Below are 20,156 nucleotides of genomic sequence, written 5' to 3'. Positions count from 1 at the left end.
AGTACTTTCCTGTTATACTAATTATTTAAGTCTGTGGTTAAGCGAGCTATTTCTCCTGGCAGTTTTGTACTTTCTGAAGAACCTTCCCTCATGAAGGTCGTAAGTGTGAAAAGTGGTTGTAAGTCACGTTTTTTCAGGGCCCTTGTAACTGCAAACAGTCGTTAAATGGAATGCTATTAGATGATTCCCTTCAATATTGAGCCAGCCGTGTGCGGAGGAGGCCAAAAAAGCCAATGCAATCCTAGGTTGCATTAATTGACAATTAGAATAAGCATCTTGGGAAGCTTTACAAGGCCTTAGTAAGGTCATGCCCGGAACACCGTGACCAGTTTTGGTCACCACATATTACAAAACAAGAGATTGAGACTTTGGGGAAAAATGCAGAGAAGAGCAATTAGGATGATGAAAGACCTGGAGACGAAAACATACAAAGAACAGTTGCAGAATCTGGGTTTTCTCTGGCAGTCTGCAATTTTTCCTGAATTGCCAGATTAATTCCTTGTGGGATAAATTTTCCCAGGATGAAGGGGTACGTTGGACAAGGGCTCAAATGAAGCAACTCAGCAGCAGAAATATACAGACATACAGACAGACATACACATGCATTCCATACTAGTGGTGCGATTCCAGTTTTTCCTATCGGTTCTCCGGTTCTCGGTTCTCTCAGTTTTTCCTATCGGTTCTCCGTTCTCTCTTCGTGGTATTTGCCAGTTCTCCGAACTACTCAAAATTTCCGCAACCGGTACGACAGAACCAGTCTGAACCGGATGAATACTACCTCTGATACATTGGGGAAAAATTGTTCTGGCAAAGCAGCGCGCCTCCATAATGAGGGTCATCGACAAAAATAATATTCAATCTGCGGGGTGATCTAAAAAGTTCAACGAAAACCGAAACCAGAGGGCGTAATCTTCAAACAGGGAAGGGTTTGGAAAGAGGTAAATCTGTTCTTAAGTTCAGAACACGGGCTGACCAATTACAGGATTTAAAGGATGCAAAAAAAGGAATCGAAGTGCACACCTGTTTTCCACTGCTAAAAGGACGACGTGGCAACGTGCACCTCCCAAATAATATAAAGGAAATTAAACTGGGGCTGCAATTTCCTTGGACCAAATTCCTAGAAAATCCGACTTCAGGATCCTTCCGACATGGAAATGATATTTGGCCAAGAGTTGTGGATGCCGATATTTTATTTCTGCATTTCGGTCCCATTTTTCATTCTCGGATGGATCCTTTACTCCGATTTTACCAGGATTCATACACCGCCAGGAATCAGCCAGGGGATAAAACTTCGCCTCATCTATCTGCTCATCTGCATTTTGGAAAAACCGGTAAGTGCTTCAATTCTTAGCTTCAAATAAATAAATATTCCTTTATGTAGGGAATTTATGTGGCCACCAGTCCGCACAGGGCGACTCAGAGCAGCTCACAGAAGGTAAAACCTCGTATAAAAACAACCAACCTAATAAAAGTTGAATCGTGGAATAAATTAATATAATAAAATCAATCGGGTGTTTTTTTCCTGGCCGGAATAGCAATTTGGTTAGGGGAATTTCCTGGGAAAACCAAAATCCACTTTGTCTTTTTTGAAGAGGCAACTGGACTTTGGTTTTTCTTTGAAGATGTTTCGTTTTTCAGCCAAGAAGCTTCTTCGGTTCTTCAGCCCAAAAATCTCAGAGCTTCTTGGAGGAGAAGTGAAATGCCTTTGAATAAAAAGCAGAGAGTCCAGTTTAACACTTATCTGGGGTAGTATAAAGTCTCCTGCTTGAGCAGTGGGGGTTGGACTAGAAGACCTCCAAGGCCCCTTCCAGCTCTCTCCTGATTGATAGATTGATTGAAATGGACGGTTGTCTCCTGATTGAGCAGGGGGTTGGACTAGAAGACCTCTGTGGTCCCTTCCAGCTCTGTTCCAGTTTTTGATTAGCCTTTCATTTTTGATTAGCATTTCTTGGAATCTTTCTATGTGGTTTCTTCTTTATTTCATTTTATTTTTTTTGCACTGAGCAGGCTCCGATCCTGGAAAAACTGGGCATCTGCAGTGCCCTTGCGGTACGGAGGTTCCTGGTCAACGGGATATTTCCACCGGGGCCCTGTGACTTGAGCCTCAAGGAAACTCTTTTTGACACCGTGCCGGTGAGGATCTACCAGTCCAAAACTCCAAGTCCTGAGAAGAGGAGGGGACTTGTGTGGATTCACGGAGGAGGGGGCATTTTCGGAAGCTTCAGTAAGTTCTCCAAACACAGACGGTTTGATGTATGGATGTATTCAGATTTTTTTAACGCTTTTTTTTTAAATATTTCAGAAAGCCACGAAAGGCTGTGTCGATTCTTCGCCCAGGAAAGTGCCACCGTGGTCGTGGCTATCGGGTAAGAGAGCTCAGGTTCATTTCGCAACAAAATAAAACTGCTATATCAGCTATTATTATTATTATTAATGCTAATACTACTAATAATAATACTATTAACAATACTACCAATACTAATAACAATACTAACAATACTAACAATACTAACAATACTAACAATACTTACAATACTAACAATACTTACAATACTACTGCGATGACTACTCCTACTAGTAATAATAATAATAATAATAATAATAATAATAATAATAATAACAACAGAGTTGCTAAAATCATTCACTGGAAACTGTGCCAAAAGGCTGGATTTGAGTATAGTAACAACTACTGGGAACATCAGGTTGAGACGATTGTGGAGAATGAAAAAGTCAAGATCTTGTGGGACTTCAGAATTCAGACGGACAGGCACTTGACCCACAACACACCTGACATAACAATCGTTGAAAAGAAAAAGGGTTGGTTCATTGACATTGCAATACCTGATGATGCACGAATTGTGGACACGCAGCAAGAAAAAGTCACAAAGTATCGGGACTTACAAATTGAAGTTGAGTGACTTTGGAAAAAGAAATAGTGTGTGATCCCAATTGTAATTGTAGCCCTTGGAGAAATACTGAAAGGGCTACCTTGCTATTTGGAAATTCTGAATTTATCAGACTTGAATACCCTGATTCTACAAAAAACTACCCTACTTGGAATAGCTTATATCCTCCGACGCTACCTGAACAGTTCCTTTGCCCCAAAAGATTAGCCACCACTGCTCTATAATATAAATGTTGTCTTGTATTTTTGTTATGGATTGCACCAGTAGAGGCTAAACCAAATTTGTTGTATGATGAAATTTGTTGTATGATGTACGATGAAAATAAAGCTTACTATTATTACTATTATTATTATGCTGGCAGGAAAGCATATGAACCATCAGTGCCAGTCAATGACATTTATGATACAATTTTAAAAGTTCAGTTGACTGAGTTTCATGTTTAATGAATAAAAGGATAATAATAATAATAATAATAATAATAATAATAATAATAATAATACAACCCCGAAAGTTACTTACTTACTACCCCGAAAGTAAGTCCTAGCTTGATTTTTATACATGCACCCAATATAAGCCCTATCCCCTCCAAATAAGCTGTAATTAAGACCCTGCTCACTCCGGAATGCATGGGTAAAAATTAAGCTAGACTGGAGATGGAGGGTGGAGCTGCCCTATTACTTATCTTTGGAGAGTTGTAGCCAGGCCTCACATACCCTCACACCTGCCTTGCCAGCTGGCCCATTTCTTCTGCAGCCAGCAGAAGGCCTCTGGAGCTGATAAGAAAGCTCCGGATCGATCCTGAAGGCTGCATAGACCTTCACGAAAGCCCTGCCGGCTGCAGAAGAAGAAGTTCCTGAAGGCCACGGACAGCGAAAAGGAGACTAAGGGCGACGTGCACAAGTGAGGTTAGTCAGTGGAGGACAAATCCCGAAAATAAGACCTGTTGCCTTTTTTCGGTGGTAAAAAAATACACGTCAGGGTTTTATTTTCGGGGAAACACGGTAATAATCCTAGCAACAGGAAGGCCAAATTAATTTGAAAGATTTCCTTTTCCCTCACTGTTGGTTTAGGTATCCCTTGGCACCGGAGCACCCCTACCCAGCTCAACAGCAGAGCTGCTATGTGGCCATATCATACTTTTTGAAGCACGCGGGGGACTTCGGCGTGGACCCTCAGCGGATCGTGTTGGGTGGGGATAGCATCGGAGGCTCCTTCGTGGCAGCCATGTCTCAACAACTCGTGCTCAGAGAGGACCTGCCCCAGGTCCGGGCCCACGTGCTCGCTTTTCCTTTCCTCCAAGCTCTGGATTTCAACCTGCCTTCTTACCAGCAAAACCAATGGGTGCCCCTTTTATTAAAGACAGAAGTCAGCCATTTTGGCAAAATTTATGTCACCGGAAACACCTCGGGCACAGATGCAGTGATGCTCAACGCTCATGTCCCGGAGAAGCTCAGGATCAAGTACCAGAAATGGATCAGCGCCGAACATATTCCAGAAGAATTTAAAGCCCGAGGTTACGTGCCGTTCGTACCTGGGCGCTTTTCAGAGGCTCTTTTCAAAGAATGCGTGGCAATTTTCGAGGCCAGATTTTCGCCACTCCTGACGGAGGACGCCATCCTACGCCGGTTTCCAGAGACATTCCTTTTAACCTGCGAGTACGACGTTTTACGAGACGAAGGCTTGCTGTACAAGAAACGGCTGGAAGACAATGGCGTGTCCGTCACCTGGCATCACCTGGAGGATGGATTCCACGGGATCTCATTGCTCGTAGGGTTTGGGCCCCTGGAATTTCCCGGGACGAGGAGGGGTCTCAAAAGCATAATCCAATTCCTCGAACGGTACTAGAAACCCAACAGCCTCCTTCTCGTGTTTTGTTTGCCTTTCCAGCTTGGTGACCTTTGCCTGGTGCGTGCATTTCTGTGAGACAGAGAGTGACAGGCACCCATGCACAACTCCATTGGTGCGAGGAGCGTGCCACCTCTTCCACTTGCATGCATGGCGCTCCAGGCAAGTTGCTGTACTGGGGGATTGTTCGGACAATCATAAAATTCCTACTTGTTTGGAGGTGACGGGATAGCAGTCTTTCAGAATTTGAGAGTGGACAGTCACTTGTCTGAAATGGTATAGGGAGTCCTGCTTGAGCAGAGGGTTGGACTAGAAGACCTCCAGGGTTCCTTTCAGCTCTACTCTGATTGAAGTGATGGACCGCTTTTATGTTCGTCCATCCATGACTTCTTGTCCTCTTTGAGGTGCTTCCTTCCTCTCCATGACGGCCCCTCAAATATTGGATGACTGCTATTAAGGCCCCCCGTACTCCTCTTTTCCATTAAACGAGATTTACTTAATTCTTGCGCCCATTCTTCACAGGTGTGAGCCTCCCGTCCCCTAAACTTACTTGTTGCTCTTTGCTACGCTCTTTCTGAAGTCTCCAATTTTGTTGGTATCACGGTGACCAAAACTGCATGTAGTATTTCTTGATGAAGTGTAAAGTTTACTTTTCCCACTGCAGAAATGCGTTGCGTTGAAGACAAAAGGCGTGGGAATAAATCCCTTTAGTGCACCAATGTACCTACCGTCCCTGTCTTAATGTTCCCTTTTATTCGTATCTGTTTCATGTATCGTACTCATAATCATGTTTATACTTGTATATATTATCAAATGCACACTGGACAAAATAAATAAATAAAAATAAAATGAACAATTTAACTCTTCGGCAGCGACTCATTAAACGTAAGCCCGGCTGAGTTCCAATACCCTCTTGTGGCATCCCAGCAAATAAAAAGACAAAATAAACGTGTGGTTTTATTTATTTTAATTTCCTGAATCCCTTCAGGCTGCTGTTGGAGATCATTCTGGACACTCCAGGTTGTTGGGTTTTTTTGTGTTTGCGTTTCTGGGTGTCGCTCGCCGTGTGAAGCTGGCCTTGCGGGCATAATGGGGAAACCAGCCTTGCTGTTTTCTCTCGCAATATCTTTGCTTTTGTAATGCCATGCCTCAGGGGGGTTGTAAGGTGTGGTATGTAGGTGCCACCGAATTAAAACGAATGTTGTCATCTGGTGTCAAGGTTGGCTCAGCCTTTCGTCCTTCCGAGGTCGGTCAAATGAGGCCCCAGACTGTTTGGGGTGGCGGGGGAAGAGGCGGAGTCTCCAAGCAGTTTACAAAGTCAGCTCAATGCCCCCAACAATCTGGGTCAGCATCAAACTTCTGGCAGTCAGAAATCCTGCATTCTGCAATCCTGCATTCTAACCACTGCGCCACCGAGGCAGGATAGGACAGGACAGGACAATAAAATTTAGAATAGAATAGAAGATAAAATAGAACGCAGAATATGGTAGGAATAGGAATAGAATAGAATAGGGATAGAATATAGAATAGAATGCAGAATAGAATAGAATATAGAATTAGTTACTTTCCTATTATACTTGTTATTTATGCCTGTGGTTACGCGAGCTGTTTCCTCTGGCGGTTTTGTTCTTTCAGAAAAACCTTTACTCATAATGGTCATGTGTGCAAAATGGTCGTAAGTCAGGTATTTCAGAGCCCTTGTGACTTCAAACGGTCAATAAATAGAGTGCTGTTCGATTAGATGATTATTCCCATCTTCTTCATCGAAAGTTATGAAATCCTATAAATGTGTCATTATCAAAAAAAACAACAACACCAAAAAACCTTCAGCATAGACTTGCATTCGAGGCCCTCCTGCCTTTTAGGACAACGTCTATATTATTTACTAATTATTTAGAAAACTATGTATTGTCTGGGTCATTTTACATGAATGCAGTTGTTTTCAAACTTTTACAACAATACTGTTGCATGTAAGGAAAGAAGATTATTGTTACATAATTCTAGTAATAATAATATTCTTTCCTTAAATACAATAGTTTTCTTCCAGTTTCTGATTTACTATCTAACCATTGATAAAACAAAGCCCAAGTTAAAAAGAATTCTGTATCTTCGTTATCCTTTATCTTTGATGTTAACCCACTTTCCTTAAAGTCTAGTATTCTCTTGATTATATTTTCACCTGTCTCATTGCTAAGTTCCCCGTTTCGGAAAGTCTCCATTGGGGAAAAATTGTTCTGGCAAAGCAGCGCGCCTCCATAATGAAGGTCATAAACAAAAAACATTTAATCTGCGGGGTGATCTAAAAAGTTCAATGAAAACCGAAACCAGATGGCGTAATCTTCAAACAGGGAAGGGTTTGGAAAGAGGTAAATCTGTTGTTGAGTTCAGAACACGGGCTGACCAATTACAGGATTTAAAGGATGCAAGAAAAGGGATCGAAGTGCACACCTGTTTTCCATTGCTAAAAGGACGACGTGGCAATGTGCACCTCCCAAATAATATAAAGGAAATTAAACTGGGGCTGCAATTTCCTTGGACCAAATTCCTAGAAAATCCGACTTCAGGATCCTTCCGACATGGAAATGATATTTGGCCAAGAGTTGTGGATGCCGATATTTTATTTCTGCATTTCGGTCCCATTTTTCATTCTCGGATGGATCCTTTACTCCGATTTTACCAGGATTCATACACCGCCAGGAATCAGCCAGGGGATAAAACTTCGCCTCATCTATCTGCTCATCTGCATTTTGGAAAAACCGGTAAGTGCTTCAATTCTTAGCTTCAAATAAATAAATATTCCTTTATGTAGGGAATTTATGCGGCCACCAGTCCGCACAGGGTGACTCAGAGCAGCTTACAGAAGGTAAAACCTCATATAAAAACAACCAACCTAATAAATGTGGAATCATGGAATAAATTAATAAATTTTATATAATAAAATCAATAGGGTGTTTTTTTCCTGGCCGGAATAGCAATTTGGTTAGGGGAATTTCCTGGGAAAACCAAAATCCACTTTGTCTTTTTTGAAGAGGCAACTGGACTTTGGTTTTTCTTTGAAGATGTTTCGTTTTTCAGCCAAGAAGCTTCTTCGGTTCTTCAGCCCAAAAATCTCAGAGCTTCTTGGAGGAGAAGTGAAATGCCTTTGAATAAAAAGCAGAGAGTCCAGTTTAACACTTATCTGGGGTAGTATAAAGTCTCCTGCTTGAGCAGTGGGGGTTGGACTAGAAGACCTCCAAGGCCCCTTCCAGCTCTGTTCCGACTGAACTCGCTTTTGATTAGCATTTATCGGAATCTTTCCATGTGGTTTCTTCTTCATTTCTTTTGCACTGAACAGTCTCCGATCCTGGAAAAACTGGGCATCTGCAATGAATATGCGGTACGGAGGTTCCTGGTCAGCGGGGTATTTCCACCGGGGCCCTGTGACTTGAGCATCAAGGAAACTCTTTTTGACACCGTGCCGGTGAGGATCTACCAGCCCAAAACTCCAAGTCCTGAGAAGAGGAGGGGACTTGTGTGGATTCACGGAGGAGGGGGCTTTTTTGGAGGCTTCAGTAAGTTCTCCAAACATGGATGCTCCTCAGCTTACAATGGCTCACTTAGTGACCGTTCAAAGTCACAAAAGGGGGCCCGTTCTTCCCACTTACGACATCCCCAGGAAGCACCAAAAAAAAGGGGGTGGTGATGACTATCGTGTCCCTATTGGAGTCTGAATCCAAGCAGCAAGCCAAACAACTGACAGGGAGTGGGAGTGTGGCCCCTTTGGCTGTGGAGGAAATTGGAGAAGGGCAAAGTCCGGCTGAGCAGAGCAGAGGAGAGGGAGAAAAAGGGAGAGGTGGTTTATAGGCACACCCAGGCCCACCCTGTCTTCATCCTAGGGCATGCAGGGAGGAACAAAGAAGGGAGCAACGTGGGTTGCATGGCTTATGGGGGAGGAAGGGGCCCCGATTCCCTTCATTAGCCACACCTGGGAAAAGAGATGCAAGATGAGAGCTGCGTCTGCTGGGAGCAAACTTGAGGTTATTTTGTGTTGACTTTTGTTATCTATGTTTCTGGTATCTTCACAATCATGTTGAGTTATTGCTGTGCCTTCATGTCTGGAATTCTTGCTCCTGCCCTGCCAGACTAATGATCTCCTCTTGCCTTGATTGGACTTTAAGTTACAGTTTGTGTTGACCACGTTTTGGACTTGATTCTCTGCAGCCAATGGCTGTCCCTGGGAGAGTTTTTCTCAAGCCCAGAAGGTAACCAGGACGTTGGGGGCCAAGTTGGAGCTAATACAGAGACTCTTATTGATTATCTGACTGTGTTGCCTTTGGGCCACACGCCTTTGGGTCCTCACAGGGACTTGGGACCGTGTTTCACACTGACGACTCTTTCCAGGGTCAAAATGCAAACCCTTGGCAGTGTGACTCGTACTTATGATGGCCGTGGCGTCCCAGTGTGTGTGTGTGTGTGTGTGTGTGTGACCTGACCAGCCTAAGTCAATGGTCGGGGGAGAGTTGGATTCGCTCAACAACCAGGGGACTGAATTGTTTCGCTTAACAACCAAGGCAGGAAAGGTCATAAAATGGAGGAAAACCTCACTTAACCAATGTCTTGCTTCAGCCGCAGAAAATTCAGAAATTACCTGTAATTGATCAATCGATATACTCTTTTGCATTTTTAGTATTTAATGACAAATGGGGCATAAGGATCGATATGATAGTATATTCATTCAGCCACGTGACACCGAAAGAAAAATGGTGATTTTTTTTAATATAGATTTTATCTGCTATTTATTATTTCACTTCTAGACTTTTATACTGGATATTTAATTGAGTGTTTTGGGTTTTTTTCCCCCGATCTCTGCTCATAATAAACTCTTAATAAACAGTTGGTTTTTTTTTTATTATTACCTTGATCGATAAAGGGGACAGAGAAATGTTTGGGCTAAATGGGGAAAAATGGATGTATTTGGATTTTTTAAATAATTTTTTTAAAAAAATATTTCAGAAAGCCACGAAAGGCTTTGTCGATTCTTCGCCCAGGAAAGTGCCACCGTGGTGGTAGCTATCGGGTAAGAGAGCCCAGGTTCATTTGGCAACAGGGGAAATTCAAAATAAAAGTGCTATATCAGCTATTATTATTAATGCTAATACTACTACTACTAATAATACTATTAACAATACTACTAATACTAATAACAATACTTACAATACTAACAATACTTACAATACTACTGCGATGATTACTACTACTATTACTACTACTACTACTGCTAATAATAATAATAATAATAATAACAGAGTTGCTAAAATCGTTCACTGGAAACTGTGCCAAAAGGTTGGATTTGAGTATAGTAACAACTACTGGGAACATCAGGTTGAGAAGGTTCTGGAGAATGAAAAAGTCAAGATCTTGTGGGATTTCAGAATTCAGATGGACAGGCACTTGACCCACAACACACCTGACATAACAATCGTTGAAAAGAAAAAGGGTTGGTTCATTGACATTGCAATACCTGATGATGCACGAATTGTAGACATGCAGCAAGAAAAAATCACAAAGTATCGGGACTTACAAATTGAAGTTGAACAACTTTGGAAAAAGAAATAGTGTGTGATCCCAATTGTAATTGTAGCCCTTGGAGCAATACTGAAAGGGCTACCTTGCTATTTGGAAATTCTGAATTTATCAGACTTGAATACCCTGATTCTACAAAAACACCCACCCTACTTGGAACAGCTTATATCCTTGGACGCTACCTGAACAGTTCCTAGGTCCTTGGTTGGGACTCGAGCTGTTGAGCTACCAACCAGCCCCAAAGGCTGTGAATCTCAGCAAAGATATAATAATAATAATAATAATAATAACAACAAGAACTTCTATTCATTAAACATGAATATGTTAAAAAATAATAACAAATAATAACAAGACCTACAACAACAACTTCTATTCATTAAACATGAATACGTTAAAATAATAATAATAATAATAAGATCTGGCAATGGCTAAGAGCAGGAAAGTTAAAGGAAGGGACTGAGAGATTAATTAAAACATTTCCCTGGCCCCCAATTACTTGGACAAGAACTATTCTCTATACTATTCATGTTGTCTTGTATTTTTGTTATGGATTGGACCAATAGAGGCTAAATCAAATTTGTTGTATACATGAAATGACAATAAAGGTTGCTATTCTTACTGTTACTATTATTCTGGAAGTAACCTGTGTCAACCATCAGTGCCAGTCAACAACATTTGTGATACAATTTTAAATGTTCAGTTGACTGAGTTTCATGTTTAATGATTAAATGGATAATAATAATAATACAACTTACCCTGAAAGTAAGCCCTAGCGTGATTTTTACACACGCACCCGAAATAAGCAGATTATGACTCCGCCCACTCCAGCATGGATAAAAATTAAGCTAGGGTGGGAGGGGGGATGGAGCTGCCCAAATACTTACCTTTGGACGATAGCCAGGGCTCTCACACCCCGACACCTGCCTCGCTGACCCATTTCTTCTGCAGCCGGCAAGGCTGGCAAGACTTTTCTGAAGGCCTCTAGAGATAATAACAAAGCTCCGGATCGATCCAGAACTGTGTTACCGGCTGCAGAGGCCTTCAGGAAAGCCTTGTCGGTCGCAGAAAAATTCCTGAAGACCTCCGACAGTGAAAAAGAGGCCGGGGGCAATGTGCCCAAGTGAGGTTCGTCAGAGGAGGACGTCCCCCCAAAATAAGACCTGTTGCCTTTTTTTGGTGGTAAAAAAAATACACGTCAGGGTCTTATTTTCGGGGAAACACGGTAATAATCCTAGCAACAGGAAGGCCAAATTAATTTGAAAGATTTCCTTTTTCCTCACTGTTGGTTTAGGTATCCCTTGGCACCGGAGCACCCCTACCCAGCTCAACAGCAGAGCTGCTATGTGGCCATATCATACTTTTTGAAGCACGCGGGGGACTTCGGCGTGGACCCTCAGCGGATCGTGTTGGGTGGCGACAGCTGTGGAGGTTCCTACGTACTGGCTGCTTCTCAACAACTCGTGCTCAGAGAGGACCTGCCCCAGGTCCGGGCCCACGTGCTCGCTTTTCCTTTCCTCCAAGCTCTGGATTACAACCTGCCTTCTTTCCAGCAAAACCAATGGGTGCCCTTTTTATTAAAGACAGATGTCGGCCATTTTAGCAAGATTTATGTCACTGGAAACAGCTTGGGCGCTGATGCAGTGATGCTCAACGCTCATGTCCCGGAGAAGCTCAGGATCAAGTACCAGAAATGGATCAGCGCCGAACATATTCCAGAAGAATTTAAAGGCCGAGGTTATGTGCCGTTCATACCTGGGCACTTTTCAGAGACTCTTTTCAAAGAATACACAATAGCTTTCGAGGCCAGATTTTCACCACTCCTGACGGAGGACGCCATCCTACAACGGTTTCCAGAGACGTTCCTTTTAACCTGCGAGTACGACATTTTACGAGACGAAGGCTTGCTGTACAAGAAACGGCTGGAAGACAATGGTGTGTCCGTCACCTGGCATCACCTGGAGGATGGATTCCACGGGATCTCATTGCTCGTAGGGTTTGGGCCCCTAGAATTTCCTGGGACGAGGAGGGGTCTCAAAAACATAATCAAATTCCTCGAACGGTACTAGAAACCGAACAGCCTCCTTCTCGTGTTTTGTTTGCCTTTCCAGCTTGGTGACCTTTGCCTGGTGCGCGCATTTCTGTGAGACAGAGAGTGACAGGCACCCATGCACAACTCCATTGGTGCGAGGAGCGTGCCACCTCTTCCACTTGCATGCATGGCGCTCCAGGCAAGTTGCTGTACTGGGGGATTGTTCTGACGATCATAAAATTCCTACTTGTTTGGAGGTGACGGGATAGCAGTCTTTCAGAATTTGAGAGTGGACAGTCACTTGTCTGAAATGGTATAGGGAGTCCTGCTTGAGCAGAGGGTTGGACTAGAAGACCTCCAGGGTTCCTTTCAGCTCTACTCTGATTGAAGTGATGGACTGCTTTTATGTTCGTCCATCCATGACTTCTTGTCCTCTTTGAGGTGCTTCCTTCCTCTCCATGACGGCCCCTCAAATATTGGATGACTGCTATCATGTCCCCCGTACTCCTCTTTTCCATTAAACGAGATTTACTTAATTCTTGCGCCCATTCTTCACAGGTGTGAGCCTCCCGTCCCCTAAACTTCCTTGTTGCTCTTTGCTATGCTCTTTCTGAAGTCTCCAATTTTGTTGGTATCACGGTGACCAAAACTGCATGTAGTATTTCTTGCTGAAGTGTAAAGTTTACTTTTCCCACTGCAGAAATGCGTTGCGTTGAAGACAAAAGGCGTGGGAATAAATCCCTTTAGTGCACCAATGTACCTACCGTCCCTGTCTTAATGTTCCCTTTTATTCGTATCTGTTTCATGTATCGTACTCATAATCATGTTTATACTTGTATATATTATCAAATGCACGCTGGACAAAATAAATAAATAAAAATAAAATTAACAATTTAACTCTTCGGCAGCGACTCATTAAACGTAAGCCCGGCTGAGTTCCAATACCCTCTTGTGGCATCCCAGCAAATAAAAAGACAAAATAAACGTGTGGTTTTATTTATTTTAATTTCCTGAATCCCTTCAGGCTGCTGTTGGAGATCGTTCTGGACACTCCAGGTTGTTGGTTTTTTTGTGTTTGCGTTTCTGGGTGTCGCTCGCCGTGTGAAGCTGGCCTTGCGGGCATAATGGGGAAACCAGCCTTGCTGTTTTCTCTCGCAATATCTTTGCTTTTGTAATGCCATGCCTCAGGGAGGTTGTAAGATGTGGTATGTAGGTGCCACAGAATTAAAACGAATGTTGTCATCTGGTGTCAAGGTTGGCTCAGCCTTTCGTCCTTCCGAGGTCGGTCAAATGACGCCCCAGACTGTTTGGGGTGGTGGGGGGAAAGTGGTGGAGTCTCCAAGCAGATTATAAAGTCAGCTCATTGCCCCCAACAATCTGGGTCAGCATCGAACTTCTGGCAGTCAGAAGAATTAGTCTGCAATCCTGCATTCTAACCACTGCGCCACTGAGGCAGGAAAGGCTAGGAGGATAGGTTAAGATAGGACAGTGATGGCAAACCTTTTTGTTGTTCTGTGTTGCAAGCATGCAACAACACCCACAACGCAATACGCCCTTCCCTCTCTGCTCATGCGTGTACAACACCCTGCCCTCCTTACCTGCACTGCACCTGTGCGCACCTCCCAGCTGATTTTTGACGTTTGAGGCCGTTTTCAGCCTCCCGGAGGCTTGAGGGAAGTCTCCGGGAGGCTGAAACGGGCCTGTTTAAGCACTTCCGCTATTTCTGGAAGGCCTGTTTTTTGGTCTCCTGAGTCTGCAGAAGCTTCCTTTGAGCCTCTCGGAGGCCTCAAACGGTCGAAAAATCAGCTGTGAGGCACACACATGTGCAATGCAGGTAAGTTTGGCTGGGGCTCACGTGCCCGCACAAATGATTCTGCATATCACCTGTGGCATGCGTGCCATAGGTTCATTATCATGGGGCTAGGACAATAAAATTTAGAATATAGACTAGAATGCAGAATAGAATAGAAATAGGAATAGAACACAGAACAGAATAGAATAGGGATAGAATGCAGAATAGAATGCAGAATAGAGTAGAATAATAAAATTTATAATAGAATAATAAAATTTAGAACAGAAGAGCAGAACAGAAAATATAGAAGAGAATATAGAATAGCTTCCCGGAGAAGCTCAGAATCAAGTACCAGAAATGGATCAGCGCCGAACTTATTCCAGAAGAATTTAAAGCCCGAGGTTACGTGCCGTTCGTACCTGGGCGCTTTTCAGAGGCTCTTTTCAAAGAATGCGCGGCAATTTTTGAGGCCAGATTTTCACCACTCCTGGCGGAGGACGCCATCCTACGCCGGTTTCCAGACACATTCCTTTTAACCTGCGCGTACGACGTTTTACGAGACGAAGGCTTGCTGTACAAGAAACGGCTGGAAGACAATGGCGTGTCTGTCACCTGGCTTCACCTGGAGGATGGATTCCACGGGATCTCGTTGCTCGTAGGGTTTGGGCCCCTGGAATTTCCTGGGACGAGGAGTAGTCTCAAAAGCATAATCCAATTCCTCGAACGGTACTAGAAACCGAACAGCCTCCTTCTCGTGCTTTGTCATTAAAATTAACCACCGTTGTCATTAAAATTCCTACTTGTTTGGAGGTGACGGGATAGCAGTCTTTCAGAATTTGAGAGTGGACAGTCACTTGTCTGAAATGGTATAGGGAGTTCTGCTTGAGCAGAGGGTCTGGGTCATTTTACATGAATGCCGTTGTTTTCAAACTATTTTACAACAATACTGTTGCATATAAGGAAAGAAGATTATTGTTACATAATTCTAGTAATAATAATATTCTTTTCTTAAATACAATAGTTTTCTTCCAGTTTCTAATTTATTATCTAACCATTAATAAAACAAAGCCCAAGTTAAAAAGAATTCTGTATCTTCATTATTCTTTATCTTTGATGTTAACCCACTTTCCTTAAAGTTTAGTATTCTCTTGATTATATTTTCACCTGTCTCATTGCTAAGTTCCCCGTTTCGGAAAGTCTCCATTGGGGAAAGATTGTTCTGGCAAAGAAGCCTGTCTCCATAATGAAGGTCATAAACAAAAATAACATTTAATCTGCGGGGTGATCTAAAAAAGTTCAGTGAAAACCGAAACCAGATGGCGTAATCTTCAAACAGGGAAGGGTTTGGAAAGAGGTAAGTCTGTTGTTGAGTTCAGAACACAGGCTGACCAATTACATGATTTAAAGGATGCAAGAAAAGGGATCGAAGTGCACACCTGTTTTCCATTGCTAAAAGGACGACGTGGCAATGTGCACCTCCCAAATAATATAAAGGAAATTAAACTGGGGCTGCAATTTCCTTGGACCAAATTCCTAGAAAATCCGACTTCAGGATCCTTCCGACATGGAAATGATATTTGGCCAAGAGTTGTGGATGCTGATATTTTATTTCTGCATTTCGGTCCCATTTTTCATTCTCGGATGGATCCTTTACTCCGATTTTACCAGGATTCATATACCGCCAGGAATCAGCCAGGGGATAAAACTTCGCCTCATGTATCTGCTCATCTGCATTTTGGAAAAACCGGTAAGTGCTTCAATTCTTAGCTTCAAATAAATAAATATTCCTTTATGTAGGGAATTTATGTGGCCACCAGTCCGCACAGGGCGACTCAGAGCAGCTCACAGAAGGTAAAACCTCGTATAAAAACAACCAACCTAATAAAAGTTGAATCGTGGTAAATTAATATAATAAAATCAATCGGGTGTTTTTTTCCTGGCCGGAATAGCAATTTGGTTAGGGGAATTTCCTGGGAAAACCAAAATCCACTTTGTCTTTTTTGAAGAGGCAACTGGACTTTGGTTTTTCCTCGAAGACGTTTCGCTTTTCACCCAAGAAGCTTCTTCGGCTCTTCAGCCCAAAAATCTCAGAGCTTCTTGGATGAGAAGTGAAATGCCTTTGAATAAAAAGCAGAGAGTCCAGTTTAACACTTATCTGGGGTAGTATAAAGTCTCCTGCTTGAGCAGTGGGGGTTGGACTAGAAGACCTCCAAGGCCCCTTCCAGCTCTGTTCCGACTGAACTCGCTTTTGATTAGCATTTATCGGAATCTTTCCATGTGGTTTCTTCCTTAATTATTTTTTTTGCACCGAGCAGGCTGTGATCCTGGAAAAACTGGGCATCTGCAATGACTTTGTGGTACGGAGGTTCCTGATCAACGGGGTATTTCCACCGGGGCCCTGTGACTTGAGCATCAAGGAAACTCTTTTTGACACCGTGCCGGTGAGGATCTACCAGTCCAAAACTCCAAGTCCTGAGAAGAGGAGGGGACTTGTGTGGATTCACGGAGGAGGGGGCATTTTCGGAGGCTTAGGTAAGTTCTCCAAATACGGATGGTCCTCGGCTTACAACAGCTCATTTAGGGACCATTCAAAATCACAAAAGTGGCGGTGGGGCATTCTTTCCACTTAGGGCTCTTTCCAGGGTCCCGTGATCAAAATGCAAACCTGACTCATACCGACGACCGTCGTGGCTTTGAGTGTTTTCGATTTTCCCCCCGGTCTCTGCTCTTTGACTCGTAATAAACTTTTTGTAAAAAAATAATTAAAAAAAAAAAGATTGATCGACAAAGGTCCAGAGAAATGTTTGAGATAAATGGGGAAAAAATGGATGTATTCAGATTTGTAAGATAATATTTACTGTTTCAGAAAGCCACGAAAGGCTGTGTCGATTCTTCGCCCAGGAAAGTGCCACCGTAGTCCTAGCTATCGGGTAAGAGAGCTCAGGTTCATTTGGTAACAGGGGAAATTCAAAATAAAATGGTCATCTTTATTATTATTGTTACTAATGCTAATAATAATAATAATGATGATTTTTGACACAGGAAATTCAAAATAAAACTGCTACATCCTCTATTATTATTAATGCTACTACTACTACTACTACTACTACTACTACTACTAATACTAATAATAATAATAATAATAATAATAATAACAACAATAGCAGCAGCAGCAACCACTACCTTAGTCCGAAGTGTCTATATACGGAGAAATTACCTTAATAGGTTTTAGATCTTTGGTCAGGTTTCCAAGCGGTAAAATCCATTTCAAAAGAAAAGAGCAAAGTCCTGTCTCCCAAAATTAATTTCTTTTATTTAGGAAAGCAACCAATTGGCAAAGTCTGTTGTAATTCTGGATCTGACCCAACCCCACATAATCACCCCACATAATGTTGGAAATTAGAAACAGAACCCCCAAAAGTCACAGTCCCCAATAGAAGTAAATCAACCTTTGCCTGAGGTCCTCAATCTCTGCCTCCAGGTCTCAGCAGGGTCAGCTTTCGTTCCCACGGGAAGGAGAACCACCTAGCCTAAACAACTCTCTCTCTCTCCACTCCTCCCTGCTTAGGAATGTGGCAAGCCTGAAACCCTTCCACCCCATAACCAGCAAAGAGAAAGAAAGAAAAGGAATATATAGTAAGGCTAAATAAAATGGCTACGCAAATGTCAATTTTGAGCTTGAAAGTTGAATTGTTCAGTTTTTACCAGTCCCAGATTGTTAATCTAATTAAAGATTAAATCAACAATAACAATAATAATTTGGTTGATACCTAGGATGCTGGCAGCAAGCCGTATGAACTATCTGCACCAGTCAATTATATTTTTTGATACATTTTTAAATGTTCTGTTGACTGAGTTTCATGTTTAATGAATAAAAGGATTATACCGCTACTACTACTAATAATAATAGGAAGGCCAATGCATTTGAAAGATTTCCTTTTCACTCACTGTTGGTTTAGGTATCCCTTGGCACCGGAGCACCCCTACCCAGCTCAACAGCACAGCTGCTATGTGGCCGTATTGTACTTTTTGAAGCACGCGGGGGACTTCGGCATGGACCCTCAGCGGATCGTATTGGGTGGGGACAGCACTGGAGGCGCCATCGTGGCGGCCATTTCTCAACAACTCGTGCTCAGAGAGGACCTGCCCCAGGTCCGGGCCCACGTGCTCGCTTACCCTTTCCTCCAAGCTCTGGATTTCAACCTGCCTTCTTACCAGCAAAACCAATGGGTGCCCCCTTTATTCAAGACACAGATCATCCATTTTGGCAAGTTCTATCTCACCAGAAACACCTTGGGTGCTGATGCAGTGATGTTCAACGCTCATGTCCCGGAGAAGCTCAGGATCAAGTACCAGAAATGGATCAGCGCCGAACTTATTCCGGAAGAATTTAAAGCCCGAGGTTACGTGCCGTTCGTACCTGGGCGCTTTTCAGAGGCTCTTTTCAAAGAATGCGCGGCAATTTTCGAGGCCACGTTTTCACCACTCCTGACGGAGGACGCCATCCTACGACAGTTTCCAGAGACGTTCCTTTTAACCTGCGAGTACGACATTTTACGAGACGAAGGCTTGCTGTACAAGAAACGGCTGGAAGACAATGGCGTGTCCGTCACCTGGCATCACCTGGAGGATGGATTCCACGGGATCTTGTTACTCCTAGGGTTTGGCCCCCTGGAGTTTCCCGGGACTAAGAGTAGTCTCAAAAGCATAATCCAATTCCTCGAACGGTACTAGAAACCCAACAGCCTCCTTCTCGTGTTTTGTTTGCCTTTCCAGCTTGGTGACCTTGCCTGGTGTGGGTGTGACTGTGTGTGAGAGAGAGAAAAAGTGGGAGTGACGGGCGCCCACGCACAACTCCATTTATGTGAGCAGCATGCCACCTCTTCCACTCACATGAATGTAGGTCCAGGCAAGTTGTTGTGCTGGTGGATTGTTCTCACGATCATAAAATTCTTACTTGGTTGTAGGTGACGTGATAGCAGTCTTCCCCTCAAATATTGGGTGACTGCTTCCATGTCCCATTCCCTAGTCCTCTTCGTTGCTCTTCTCTGCACTCTTTCCGGTCTCCAATTTTGTTGGTATCATGGTGACCAAAACTGCCTGTAGTGCCTTGCCGGAGTTTTACATTTTACTTTTCTCGCCGCAGAATTGCGTTATGTTGAAGATGAAAAACGTGATAATAAAACTCCTTTTAACAGTTTGGCAGCGACTTGTTAAATGTAAGCCTGGCTGAGTTTCAATACCCTGTTGTGGCATCCCGGCAGATCAAAGACAAAATAAATGCGTGATTCAATTTATTTTATTTTAATTTCCTGCATGCCTTCAGGCTGGTGTTGGAGATCGTTCTGGAAAATCCAGGTTGCTAATTTTGTGTGTGTTTGTGCTTCTGTATGTCGCTCGCCCGGTGAAGCTGGCATTGTGGGCACGATGGGGAAACCAGCCTTGCTGTTTTCTCTTGCAATACCTTTGCTTTTGTAATGCCATGCCTCAGGCTGGTTGTAAGATGTGGTATGTAGGTGCCACAGAATTAAAACGAATGTTCTGATCTCTCTTCTGTGGACAAGGCTCCAATTTTTCCAAACCGAGACTTTACACTACATCGCCCTTCAACTTGAGATCTTCCTGAGAATGGGATGATGTCTCCCTGGGTAGCCCTCGACTTAACAACACAGTTTAGTGACCATTTGAAATTACAATGGCACTGAAAATAGGGACTTTGGAGCCGTGGGGACGCAGTGGTTAGAATGCAGGATTACAGGCTAACTCTGCCAGATGCCAGCACTTCGATCCTGACCATCTCAAAGTTGGCTCAGCCTTCCGTACTTCTGAGGTGGGTCAAATAAGGACCCAGATTGTTGGGGGCAAGAGGCGGAGTCGCCAAGCAGTCTGCAAAGTCCATGTCTTGCCCCCAACAATCTGAATCGGCATCGAACTGCCGGCAGTCGGAAGAATTAGTCTGCAATCCTGCATTCTGACCACTGAGCCACCTAGGCGGGATAATCGGCTGAGCGAGGACAGGACA

General features: G+C 43.3%; 3 protein-coding genes across 3 annotated transcripts; all 3 read left to right on the top strand.

The window, feature by feature from the left end:
• The first annotated feature begins 983 nt into the window (after positions 1-983).
• On the top strand, positions 984-5,599 carry LOC113454550 (arylacetamide deacetylase-like 4). Its single transcript, XM_087914776.1, has 4 exons — positions 984-1,331; positions 2,008-2,224; positions 2,303-2,366; positions 3,977-5,599. Exons 1-4 carry the CDS (start codon positions 1,149-1,151, stop codon positions 4,749-4,751), a joined length of 1,239 nt encoding a protein of 412 aa, XP_087770902.1. The 5' UTR covers positions 984-1,148; the 3' UTR covers positions 4,752-5,599.
• A 1,318-nt stretch (positions 5,600-6,917) lies between these two features.
• On the top strand, positions 6,918-13,239 carry LOC113454485 (arylacetamide deacetylase-like 4). Its single transcript, XM_087914865.1, has 4 exons — positions 6,918-7,510; positions 8,086-8,302; positions 9,744-9,807; positions 11,605-13,239. The coding sequence occupies exons 1-4, from the start codon at positions 7,328-7,330 to the stop codon at positions 12,377-12,379; spliced, it is 1,239 nt and encodes a 412-aa protein (XP_087770991.1). The 5' UTR covers positions 6,918-7,327; the 3' UTR covers positions 12,380-13,239.
• Positions 13,240-15,469: 2,230 nt separating this feature from the next.
• Positions 15,470-19,685, top strand: LOC113450796 (arylacetamide deacetylase-like 4). Its single transcript, XM_087914864.1, has 4 exons — positions 15,470-15,881; positions 16,450-16,666; positions 17,001-17,064; positions 18,094-19,685. The coding sequence occupies exons 1-4, from the start codon at positions 15,699-15,701 to the stop codon at positions 18,866-18,868; spliced, it is 1,239 nt and encodes a 412-aa protein (XP_087770990.1). The 5' UTR covers positions 15,470-15,698; the 3' UTR covers positions 18,869-19,685.
• Positions 19,686-20,156: the final 471 nt, after the last annotated feature.

Source organism: Pseudonaja textilis, chromosome 18, assembly GCF_049901715.1.
Source record: "Pseudonaja textilis isolate UNSWEBS1 chromosome 18, rPseTex1.2, whole genome shotgun sequence".
Taxonomy (NCBI): Eukaryota; Metazoa; Chordata; class Lepidosauria; order Squamata; family Elapidae; genus Pseudonaja; species Pseudonaja textilis.
Note: the sequence above shows the minus strand (reverse complement) of the source record. Positions and strands in the feature narration are given on the sequence as shown.